This window comes from Pteronotus mesoamericanus, unplaced genomic scaffold, assembly GCF_021234165.1.
Source record: "Pteronotus mesoamericanus isolate MK-2021 breed Mesoamerican mustached bat unplaced genomic scaffold, CSHL_Meso_final contig_20, whole genome shotgun sequence".
Taxonomy (NCBI): domain Eukaryota; kingdom Metazoa; phylum Chordata; class Mammalia; order Chiroptera; family Mormoopidae; genus Pteronotus; species Pteronotus mesoamericanus.
Window position 1 is genome coordinate 21188508 of NW_026555085.1, and position 12145 is coordinate 21200652.

At 43.7% G+C, this 12145-nt stretch overlaps 1 protein-coding gene across 2 annotated transcripts in view; it reads right to left on the bottom strand.

Annotated features, from left to right (window-relative positions):
• Nucleotides 1–493: 493 nt before the first annotated feature.
• The window catches only part of ELOVL5 (ELOVL fatty acid elongase 5), a 76246-nt gene continuing 64594 nt past the window's right edge, over nucleotides 494–12145 (bottom strand). For both annotated transcript variants that reach the window (XM_054569488.1, XM_054569489.1), the window contains 5 exons: nucleotides 9248–9325; nucleotides 8208–8379; nucleotides 6436–6560; nucleotides 4051–4185; nucleotides 494–2659 (listed from right to left, as the gene is read on the bottom strand). In XM_054569488.1, coding sequence (XP_054425463.1) covers nucleotides 2516–2659; nucleotides 4051–4185; nucleotides 6436–6560; nucleotides 8208–8379; nucleotides 9248–9325 — 654 coding nt within the window. In that variant the 3' untranslated portion in view covers nucleotides 494–2515. The remainder of the gene's footprint in view (nucleotides 2660–4050; nucleotides 4186–6435; nucleotides 6561–8207; nucleotides 8380–9247; nucleotides 9326–12145) is intronic.

Genomic DNA, 12145 nt, shown 5'->3' on the forward strand with positions numbered 1-12145 from the left:
GACGCGCTATTTTGATTTCTTTTAGTTTGACTTCTGTGTCCTGTTTTTTCAATTGTTCTGGACTTAAAGAGGAAAAAGACAGGCTATGATTAATCATCACTAACAAAGTTCAACAGTCTTTTGTACTTTTCAGATAACATCCCAAACACTAACTGCAGTTTCTGATGACATTGTAAAGGTGATACTGACAAACTAAAAGGCATCAACAGCCAGGATCAAGCCTACACTAGGGTTCTAGGGCTGTATGGTGCACAGGTGCTAGAAGAAGGGGGCCATTCATGTCATCACTCCTACTGTGGACATGGACAGACCGGACAGTCTGCAATGCGGTGGCCGGATGGGGCCAGGATCTGGGACAGGAAACAGACTGCCAAAAAAGTGCCAGAGCTTTGGGACCAAGGTAGGACCTCATTACTTTAGAGCATAGAGTCAGCAAATTAGGTGTTCTGCCTGGCTCTCTACATTAAAATCTGTGAACCTGTGATCTAGACTTAGGAAAGTAACTCTAACAGCCTGAAGTATGGGGAGAGGGAGGAGGGAGAGAAGGAAGAAAGGAGAATGGAGCATTCTTAGAGCCAGGACCTTTTGTGGAGGAACTGGAAAAAGGCAGAGAGGAAGGAATTAGGGTGCACCACCACCATGCCTTACTGTATGGAGATCCCTCCTCATGTGAACTGAGCAACAACATAATCTTTCAAACTTTATTTACATCTATTTGGTGATTCCCTAGAAGGTGAAGATAATGGATTGTTCTGTCTTTCATAGTTTGCAGCACAAAAACAATGTAAAATGGTAGCACAAGTAATCAAAGATGTTTTAATGATTAATGTTTGGACATTATTTAACAGTATGGGTATATCCAGATGAGCTAAAGCACACTCTGACAGCACACTACTGAATGTTATAGTTTCTGTATTGAAATATGTGAAGACTTCTGCAAACCAGTACCTAGGAAGACATATGTTTACAAATATACACATTCTAGATTTGATAAGGTAAATGTAAACAGATGCTGTGACTCCTTCCAAACAGAAAACCCACAAGACTAATAAGAGAACCAATTGGCTCCCTATAATATGAATGTGCAAAATTAAAGCATGATATTTACATAAATATCAAACCAACAATTAGTTTATACATTGTCAATGACTTTCTAAGATGTGTCATGAGTGGTTCAACGAATATTTTTCCTCCAGTGGAGAAGGTATTTAGAGACTAAATTCTGACACTTTAAAATGACACACACAAATAATAGTCCTTATCTGTTTGACTACTGCCTCACAAGTGTGAGACATGATTTCATAAGTAGTCTATTATTTTTAAACAAGCGATTCTAAACAAATTTTTATATTCTAAGCAGAAAAAGTATAGGTGCTATTAGATTTACATTATATAAATGATCTCTATCCAATTTCCCAGTTCTCTTATGCTGTAGCTATCTGTTTAATTTTACCTTAAATTTTTTTTTTAAAGGAAGGTCCTTTTCCCCCCCTTTGTTAATTTTGGTAAGCTAGGCACATTTTAAAAGGAAGTTTGTGTCAAAACAGATAGCAGTACAGAAATCAATCCACAACATTTGGACCCTGGCAACCACTGCTCATCTATGGGTCTCTGTCAAATAGTAAATAATCCTCCCTCTCGAAAAGTGTATCTCCTCTCTCTCATGAGTGGAAAGCAAAATGGGCTTTGTTTCCCGTATAAAAACACTTAGCAATTCAGAAATTAAAAATGGCCTACTCATCCTACACACTTCCTAAAATCTTGAAGATAAAGAATATATATTTAAGTTTCCTCAAGACTGCTTTAGAGACCCCCCCCTTTTTACATTATTAATAGTGGCACTCAAAATAAAAAAATAAGATCTGTTAAAAAGTTAAACCAACTGTTTGTTCCAGTAGATTGGAGTCTGCCTGATTTAAAGCCAATATTACAAAACTGAAGGTGCCATTTCTGATTTCACATGTACAAGTCACCTGAAATTATGTGTCACACACTAGTTTCATAAATCATGGTCTTTGATTTTTCTAATCAGAGCTATTGAAAACAAATAAAAACTTGAAACATACCCTAATTTAAACTAATAAGCTTTGGGCCCTGCTTTTTTAATTTTAAGGCATGTGTGTTTCTCTACTGTAACATTGTATAAATTTACAATCACATGCATGATCTACAGTAAAAAAAAAGTTTGGATTACAGTGTTTTTATATTGTGAATCACAATTCAGCACCTATCATGTTATAACTAATAAGGCAACAGCAGTGTTGTATACTACGATAACACTCCCTCTGCAGTGTAGTGCAGGGGTCGGTGAGAGCCCAGAAATGTTAAAAATCTTATGCCTACTTGTCTAATCTGTATACATTTTCTATGGGTTTTGAACTGATGAAAGAGGTCCTACATGAATCACACTATTGTAGGCCAGACGAGTTACAGCAGCTGTTAACGTGCATCGGGCACAACTCATATTGTGCTTACAATCAGACGACGTGGTTTGGAGGTTTGTGACTCTTCAACCTCAATCCTTCCTCTGCTTTCTCGGCTTCACATTGTTTCCCAGGGACGAAAAGCTGTTGGTGTGCCCGTTCGCAGCAGCCACGGACCCGTTCTGGTGGTCTTTCAGGTGCTCTTTCCTCCGGGAAGGCCCCTTCTTGTTGTAAGTCTGAAACACAGCAGGGCAGATGGCAGCACGGGACTGGAGGGGGCTGTGTCTCTAATGCTAACGGAAGTCTCCCCTCAGGACCCAGTGCTATCCACGAGGCGCTTTCGTAGGGGAGCAACCATGACATAAACTTTTGTTTGTTTTGTTTCTGTGGGTTTTTTTGTGTTTTGTTTTGTTATTTTGGCAACTGGTTTACTCACTCTTCTGCTTTCTGAGGCTTAGCCTGGACTACATCCACTGAGTCATAGGCTTCAGTATAAAACTATTTTAAAAGTGAAACAGAAAATTTAGTCTATACTTTATTGCTGTGCCCTTTTAGTCTCTTGATGGCAGGACAAGGGTCCTATGGCCCAATTAGTCTCTCTGTCCATAGCCCCTCTCCCAGAACTCATACTCCTTGTCTCAGGATGTGCTCGTTACTCCTGCGGCTATTTTGGCCCTTATGTACAAAGTGCTATGCTGCTCTCAGCAGTTAAGTGAGCATTACTGTACTTTCATGGGGTCCTGTCCTTTAAAACTCCCTTGTAGCTGGTGAATGTCCCAAAGTGTAGTGTAAACTATTAGCCCAGCAGTATATGAACTCAACTCAAACATGCCATGCCCAGGTAGGTATGTGTGAATAGTTACAGGTGGGCAGGGAAGAGGGAACGTGGCTGAGCCCCCAAGTGGCTGGTAGACACGACCCGGCTTTACTGCCTCTGCATCCATGGCCTCTGTCCTTGCTCCTGACCTCCTCTGCCTGCCCTGGAACCGACTCTGCCCACAGGAGCAGGAACACACGCCATCCAGTGCTGACGGGAGGCAGGGGAATCAGCAGTGGCCACAAAGTGGTCAGACACCACCGGTGATAATCTGCCCTAAATGGGCCCTTCTGTGAGCAAAAACCTGCATTACATCATGCACTTGGAAATGAACTGAGCCTCCAAACCTGAGAAGTGGATGCGCAAGAAAACTGGGACAAAAGGACAGATTTCTATCTATAGCTGATAGATGGTGATGGAAATTTCTTTGGACATTTAATTTAGCCATGAGGTTCAGAGCAGCCGGGCTGTGAGGCTCCTGACTGAAAATCATCTATCATGAGTCTGTCAGCCACAGGCCTTGAGGGGAGCAATGCAGGAACCTCCTGAACAGTTTTGCTTTTCCACATAAACCCCAAGTCTCCCTTGCAAAAAAATCTAAAACTCAGGAGGTCTGGGACAGGTTTAGCATCATCTACGTTAGCAGTGACCCTCCCGTCCCGAAGGCAGGGGTTGCCCTGTCACTGTGCTCAATTAGTGCCCGATGCCTGGCACACAGCAGGGCCGCTACACATCCCCTTTAAAGGAACAGATGAGGAATTCTGCTGATAAAGCCCCAAATCCCAACTGCCATAGAAGAGTGAGGCTTACCTGAATATAGAAGTTTGTGAAGAGAACAATCAGAGAGATCATGTATCCAATTTGGAAACATAACCAACCGAGAGGGAACGAACACGGCCAGACGACCCCGCAGCTGGTCTGAATGATTGTCAGCACAAACTGAAGCTGGTGGGAGAAAGGGACACAGCTGAGCCGTGTGGCAACAGCCACGGACAAGGGACCATGCCAGACTGCGCTCTCTACCCTGCACCCCCATTTGTGAATTACACTCATTAGCCTTTCTGTAGGTACCACAAACACGAAGCACATGCTAAATATATCCCAAACTATGTATCTTTTTGTATATATCATATATATATATATATATATTTTCTCCCTCCCTTCCAAGCTACTTAAACCACCTTTCCTGAAATTCATGGAATAGTTAACAATACTGTCTCGTATGTTTGAAAGTTGCTCAAAGTAGATCTTAAAGTTCTCATCACAAGAAAAAAAAAAAAGAAACAACCTGTAACTGTGTGAGGTGATGGATGTGTTAACGAAATTTGCTATGGTAATCATTTCATAATGTCCTAATATATGCATATTATCAAATCATTACATTGTATAGCTTAAACTTATACAATGTCATATGTCAATTATATTTCAATGAAGCTGAAGGCAAAAAGAAAATGTTAAAACAAACAAACCAACCCCAAAACACACACACAAACTTCAGGGACACAGTACAGAGAGAGAGAAGCAAGGTTTTTTTTTTTTTAAATTAAAAGTATTTAATTTTTTTTGAGGGAGGAGGAAAGGGAATGGGAACCAGCGATGTCACTGCGGAGTGTCCAATCCCACTAGACACAAACTACTCCTTATCTGTGTTCCCTCTTGGTTTGAAGGCTGACAAGTAGATTTAAGCTCGTATCAGGACATAATGCGAAGTCCGCTGAATATTCTTGATGAGTAAATCTTGAAAAGCCCATGGAAGTGCTTGGAAAAACAAGGCAAGGGTGTGAAAATAAAGTGTAGCTACTGGAGGGTGCGTCTTCAAGAGGAGTAACAACAGAGGGCTGGTTCTGCCTGCTGGATTTGTGGCCCACCTACCAGTGTTACTATATAAAGAGCTGTTTTTTTCTTTTCTTCTCTTATTTAAGGTAAGTACTCTAGGTTGAGTAATAACTGGGAGCGGTGCCTAACATACGTCCAGGCAAACTGCGTGCTATCTTCTGCCTCAAAGGGCAGAGCCTAATAGGAGACCAACTTCCTCAGTCTGTTCTTTCAAATTCTGTTTCTACAGAGCCCCGGCTGTTGTGTAAATCAATCTCATCACTTCTCCTTGAGTGTAATGAGAAGGTTAAAGAACAATCATCCTTCCTCACGGTGGGTGAGAAAAAATTAACAAGGACTGTGTAGCAGCTGGCAGAAAGACATAATGAAATGTCAAACATATAAGGAGCTCCGATCTTCTTTTTCCCAGATTATTATTTTTAAATACTGAAAAATTGCAATTGACTTGGAGGGATCTGAATCAGCATGGTTTCTTTAGAAAACTGTGTTAATAAGGCAAGGCCAGGACTACGTGCTTAATGTCTGAGCCCCCAGTCAGCTCATTTTGGCCTATTGCTTCAGTGTGCTCTACAAAATGGGAATAACAACATGAAAGCAGGCTATTGGAACAGTTCATGTAAAACTGCTTACTTAGCATGAGTGCCTAACACAGTAAACTCAACAAATGTCAGCACTTACCATTAGTAGCAATAGTAATGATGAGTCTGTGGAAAAATTCATGAGGGGAGAGGAATAGGGATCTATAATATACTGACTAAGGAAAGCTTAAGAAAAGGATGGTGAGAAGTAATCACCAGGTGTAAACAGCTGCTGGGTGGCTCTGGCATGGTGAACGCTGGGAAGAGGGCTTCATGTGAAGCACAGCAAGGATCATTCGCACCAACAGGTGCTCCATCACACATGAGCCGAGAGGTCACACAGCACCTGCCTTAGCAAATATCCTTGCTGCCTAACAAGCTGCAAACACCTTGGACTCAAGCCTTTCTGAAACTCTTAGGAACACAGATAAAAGTTTTCATTTGGATTTTAGATTATAATTAGAAGACATAGGCAGACAGACATACACATATACATGTTCTTTGTGCACAAACTAAGAATAAAGGGCTGAACTTGAAGTGAGGAAATCAGATTCTAGTCCTTGTTCTACAACTCAGCTAGCAGTACGCCCATAGGCATACACTGACTAAAATTAAAATTTCCTGCTCTGCCCACTTCACAGAGTTTTAATTGGATCAAATGGGAAAGGCACATTGTAGATGCTATTAAATAATGAAGCCAGGAAGGCAGCAAGGGCACCCCCAGGAAGAGCTCTGTGTGCCCCCAGCAGCAAGTACTGGGAAAAGAGGACAAGTCACTCACCAGCTGGCCCTGAGTAATGTACTTCTTCCACCAGAGGTATGGACGCATGGAAGGGACAGAAGACAGACCATAGTACGAGTACATGAGGACATGGATGAAGCTGTTCAGTGTGGCACCAAAATAAGCTGCAGGAACAGAGAGCATTTGGAGAGGAGGATGCATCAGTGTTCTATACATAACACGTAAAAACAATAAATAAAATCCAAGGTTTTTTTTAAATCTGAAAGTCCGATGATTTTGAACAGCAGCTGGCCGACACCACAGCAAGTGCTGCATGGGTGTGTAACCAGACTCAGCTTCCACACGGACAGAGAGCCATCAGGAGGCTTTAAGCCCAGGGCCAGCGGTAGCTCCCAGGAGGGCCTCTACCACAGGAGCCAGGAAAGCACTTGCTCTGCTCTTACACTTAAAGGCTTTGCCACCTTACCCACTCCCAGACATAGATGCTTTTCTTTACAAGCCCAGGGCCTCAGACTGCTGCGCTGAATGCGTGCGGAGAACAGTGTGGGGCCCTATGTCAAAGCTGGCCATCTCTGCACATTGGCAGAGGTTTCAAGAGGCCTTTGAAGTCACCTCCTAATTACTCCCTGGGACTGCAGTACTGAGGCCATATACTTCTACTGTGAATGCAGTTCAGAGTCCAGTCCCTTAGAAATGAAAGACCCGCCTTTTATCACATGATTTCTAATTTTCAGTAGGACCACCAATTCTTTTTCTAGACTCTGTCCTCCTCTGCCACCGCAGGCAAGCAAAGCGTCCGGGCTTTTCCACGTGTGGTTGGAGGTGAACAAGGCTGGTGCCAGGGAATGAGTTTGTGCCCCCGGCTATGACAGTAACTGGCTGTGTGACCTTGGACAAGTTATATCCATTCTCTGTTTATTTCTCATGGGCCACGTTAAAATCTGTCACCCAGCAAGTTCTTTGAAAATTTAATGCACTCTTCAATGTAAGGAGGTGCTGTTTCTATAAGTCCGCAGCTATGAGGTGTGACGGTAGGAAGAGAGGGTGCCTGCAGTCCTGACCTGCACCAACCCTTCTACCGTCTCAGTTTTCTCTTAAACTGAAAGGAGCTGTGTTTGGAAGGAGCTCTTTCCTAGTGCTCAAATTCTCTGTGTAAGTCCTGGTGGGCCAGGTTAATTAAGAGCAGTGCTATCCTATGGGGGGCGGGGGATATGAGAATAGACTCAAAAGTTCTCAAACTTGTCAGTGATGGATGAAAGGAATTTTGATTGGACATTTGTGTGAACTCCCAAGTTGAACCTGAAGGTGACAACTTACTCACCTCTGACCATTGTAAGAGAGTTCAGATCGTAAGTTTCCAAAGCTACCCACATCCTGCTAAATATGTTTCATGGAATGTGAGGGACACAATATTAGAAAATGTGTGGATTCCCTGATGCAAGACTTAGCTAAAGCTGTATTTCATAATTAGCCTTGTTCTCCGGCACTCAATCAATGGTGTGATTCCATCTTCCTGACCTGCTCCTGTCAAACATTTTCCAAACTGACAGAGAACATTGCCCCTCTTCCTTAATATGCCCCAGGCTGGGAATTTATTATCTCCCTCATCTTGCCAAAATCAGCACAGGACTAGAAAAAGGTTCACTCACTGTCAGCTCACTGAGTGCATAGGTCACAGAAACTATCATTAGAAGCATCCTGAAAAAGTTCACCTAGAAATCCATAAAAATGGCACCTTTTCTAAAAGCCTTAGTTTCAATTCAGCCTCTTTGCTTACACCCATCCCACATCCCCCCTCACATGAGACTCACAGTGGCCGCAGGGGACCCAGTTCATCACGAACCACCAGATGTTCAGCATGGAGGCGTGGTGGTAGACGTGCAGGACCGTGATCTGGTGGTTGTTCTTACGCAGGATGAAGAAGAAGGTGTCCATGAATTCTATAAGTTTGGAGAAGTAGTACCACCAGAGAACCCGGATAATCTAAGAGGAAGGGAGTACCAATGTTTCTCTGGAGTATCACCCCCGACATGTTCACTAACACCCCAGAATCCCATGTTAGCGCAAAGAAGCCCGAGTGTCCCGCTGGTTGCTTTGCATATAGCTTTGCATATAGCTGGTTGCTTTGCATATAGCTTTAACCAAAGAACATGACTGGGGGTCAAGGAGACGTTTGAATGACAACAGGTAGGGTTTTAAAAGGGCCACTGACATCCTTCAAGACTCTAACAAAACAGAAGGCTCAAAGTTCAAAACCCTGAAGTCGCCCTGTTTCCTCAGGAGCCTACAGAGCCATCAGCAGGGAATAGCCTCCTGAAAGGCACTTTTGATTTCAGGCGCTGGCATGGGGCAGGTGGCAGGCCACGAGGTAAAGAAGAAAGGAACTGGAACTTTCAGTGTCAGTCCTGCCCATCTGAGTATGTCCGACAGGTGCTCTAAGGAAATGGTCACCCGTGCTGAGCTTGCACTGGCCTTTCTTGTAAAGAACAAAACGCTACGGAGTGGAAGTCGGGCTCAGAAGGTCGCCTCTGAGAGAGACTCAGAGGAACGAGTAAAGCATAAGGCGTAATCCTTATGAGCCCGTTTGCATAAATAATGTATAAGTACTGGTAAATGCATGCATTTTGTCCCCCTGGAAACGGTTACTAGGACTTACTTTCGCAAAGAAAATGTTAGTTTTCATTTTATACCTTTTCTTGTTTAAACTTCATATTACGTGCATACATACTACTTTTTAAGATTCTTTTTAAAATGTCAACAGGAATGACATGGACAGTGAGGTTATAAGTCATTTTGTCTTTTGTGCAATTTCTTTATTTAAAAAACTGTTTAAAATAAAGAGAGACAGTACCTTCATATCTGCTTCTCCTGCGCTGCGTGTGCCCTGACAGAAGAAGTTGTATTTGCCTTCCCATACTCCAGTCACTAACTGAAAACAGAACAAAAAAAAAAAAACAGGGAAAATGCCAATTACCAATACTCATCAGAACCATCTAACACTTTAATCAATGAGAAGTTCATTAGTTTCACAATCATTGAAAATTGATCTTGGGCTGTGTAGGGGAACTCACTTTAGATGCAACATGGCTCCAACAGCGAAGGCAGCTGGGAAATGTTGGACTCTAATTCTCCGTGACTGTTTTAACTCCCTGCAGCCCCAGGCTTGGCTGACTACCCAGAAAAGGGGAATGCCCCCCAAAAGGAGTTTAGTGAAATGTATAGAGTGTGATAACTGATGTTATCTATTAACTTAGGAATGCATTGTTCTTTCTGGTGGTCTACAGGACTACCCACCATGTGGTTTTGCAATTAAATCCCTATAAAAGGAGACCGTCCTCGGAGGGGTGTGGATTTTTCCTGACGTGAAAAGTGCAGCTGCTTTCCTGTGTATGTTAAGTTTCTTCCATTAAAGCTCTTATGAATTTGTATAAGGCTATGTGTCAGTTCTTTAGAAATGATCTTCAATTTAGACTTTTGTAGCTTTCCCCCAACAGACTGGCTGAGGCAAGTTTGTTCTGAGCAAAAAAAACATGACAGGGGAGTGTGAACAACATTTAAGTTGAAATGACTTGAGCCTCAATTTCACAAGAGGTGGACCTGGAGGTCACTCCAGGCTGCAGTTCTGAGGTGCTTCTTTATTAAGCTGACCTCCTCCAGAATCCTCAATGCCCGAGCCTGTCACCAGTGGCCTCGGGCTAGATCACCCGCCGGCTCCCCTCAGCCACAGCTTCTCAAACTTGTGTAGAGCACCAGACTCACCTCAGGGGCATATGAAATCACAGGGGACTAGCAGGTGTTTCTGACCCAGAAACAGGCTGCCTGGGGTGGGGCCCTAAGAATTCCCGTTTCTAACGAGGGCCCACACTCAGACACCATTGCTGCAAGCCTCGGTATGATGTAGTCCAGCCTCATCACCTTTGCGATTCCCTGTTGCTGTGTCATCCCACGGATCCATGAATTAGACCTCTGCAGACTAAGAAAATTGCACCCATTCCTCAGAATTCACCTGCAGCAGAGTAAGCACTGTGGTGTCACAGAAAGGGCCCCAGAGGTGCCAGCTCCAGGTTTTGAATCTGCAGTATCAGCAGCTCACTGAGGGGGCCTGTTTCCTCCTGTGTGCACAATGCGGATGCCCGGCCTGCATGAGACCCTCAGACCCATTCTAACAGTCCGGAGGGAAGGCTTGATTTGACCATCCTGTGCATGTCCAGTCTTATGTTCTAGTTAAACACCTTCAAGATGCTATTCTTTATCCATATAAACTGTAGCTCACTGCTTCCTCCTGAAGCCTAGGGGTAACCTTGAATTTTCCTGGTGATGGTCCCTCTGGTGACCAACTGGTACCAGGTGGGGAGAAATTTGAGGTGGCCTCCTTGTGTCTGATCTCATCCTGGTATCCTACTGAAGGACCGGCCCTGGTTTTCAAAGCGTGTTCCCCAGTCCAGATGCATTAGCATCACATGGGGCCTTACAAGACCCACAAATTCTTCAGCCCACCTTGGACCTTCAGAATGAAAACTCTGGGGATGGACCATCAAGGTAGGGGCTCCGAGTCCTACATCACAGGCCCTTAGAGAATCTAATACTGTGCTTTACAAAGTGTGATCCCAACCCAATAGCCTCAGTATCAACCTCAAAATCTGTTAGAATACAAAACTGTGAGCCCCACCCTACACTTACTGAGTCAGAAATTTCTGGGTGTGAAGCTCAGCAGTGTGATAACAGGTTGTTTGTGTGATAACAGGCTGGTTGCTTTCCAAGGTGATCTGATGCAATCAAAGTTTGAGAACCACTAGATGAAAGTTGTGGTTCTCATTCTAGCTGCGTAACAGTATCACCTGGGGGAGCTTTTAAAACTTGCTAATACCTGGCCTCCCCCCATACTTTTAAACCAGAAATCTGAGGAGCCTTTTACAAAGCCCTCAAGGTAATTCTGGTGTGTAACGAGGAGTGATAGCCACTGGTTTCAAGCTCCTTACCTTCAAATAAGAAATGACTCATCTACCAGTGCCTTGAGAAAGATGTAACTTCCCCCACATCTCTGCCCTTGAACAGTTTAGCTGGGTGAGCAACACAGACTCCCTCAGGGAACAAACGATTTCAAGGGTCTAAAGACATTAAACCTCCCCTCAGTCTGACCTCAGAAACAAATATCCGGGCAGTAGGCGTAGTCACTGAGTACCCTGCTTAGAATCTGACTGTTCTATTAACTTCCTTTTTGTTGTTTCCGTCTGCTTTATCATCTTCTATACATAAAAAAGCATTAAGACTTAACACAGTTTTCAGTTTTCGTGGCCAAAGATCAGCCCAGAGATTTAGAGTACACCTGAAGGGAGGCATCATTCTGTGAGGAAAGTACCTGGGATTAGGCAGCAGCAGATGAGTACTAAGGATAGTCAGGCAACCTTCTCCATCTAGGCTGCCTAGGACTTGTTTTTACTGTAAAAAGATGAGGTTGGGCCCTACTCCGCTGGCTCAGTTGGTTGGAGCGCCATCCCACACACCAAAAGGCTGTGGGTTCAGCTTCTGGTCAGGGCACATACTTAGGCTGCAGACCTGATCGCTGGTAGCACCGGAACAGGAGGAAACTGATCGCTGTTTCTTTCTCTTTCTCTCTCTCCCCCCACCCCCTTCTCCTCTCTCTAAAATCAATAAACATATCCTCAGGTGAGGATTAAAGATGAGGTTGGACCAAGTATCTCTAAAGGTTCTGTTCTAATTTTATACCATGTCTCTGTTGGGACTTCCT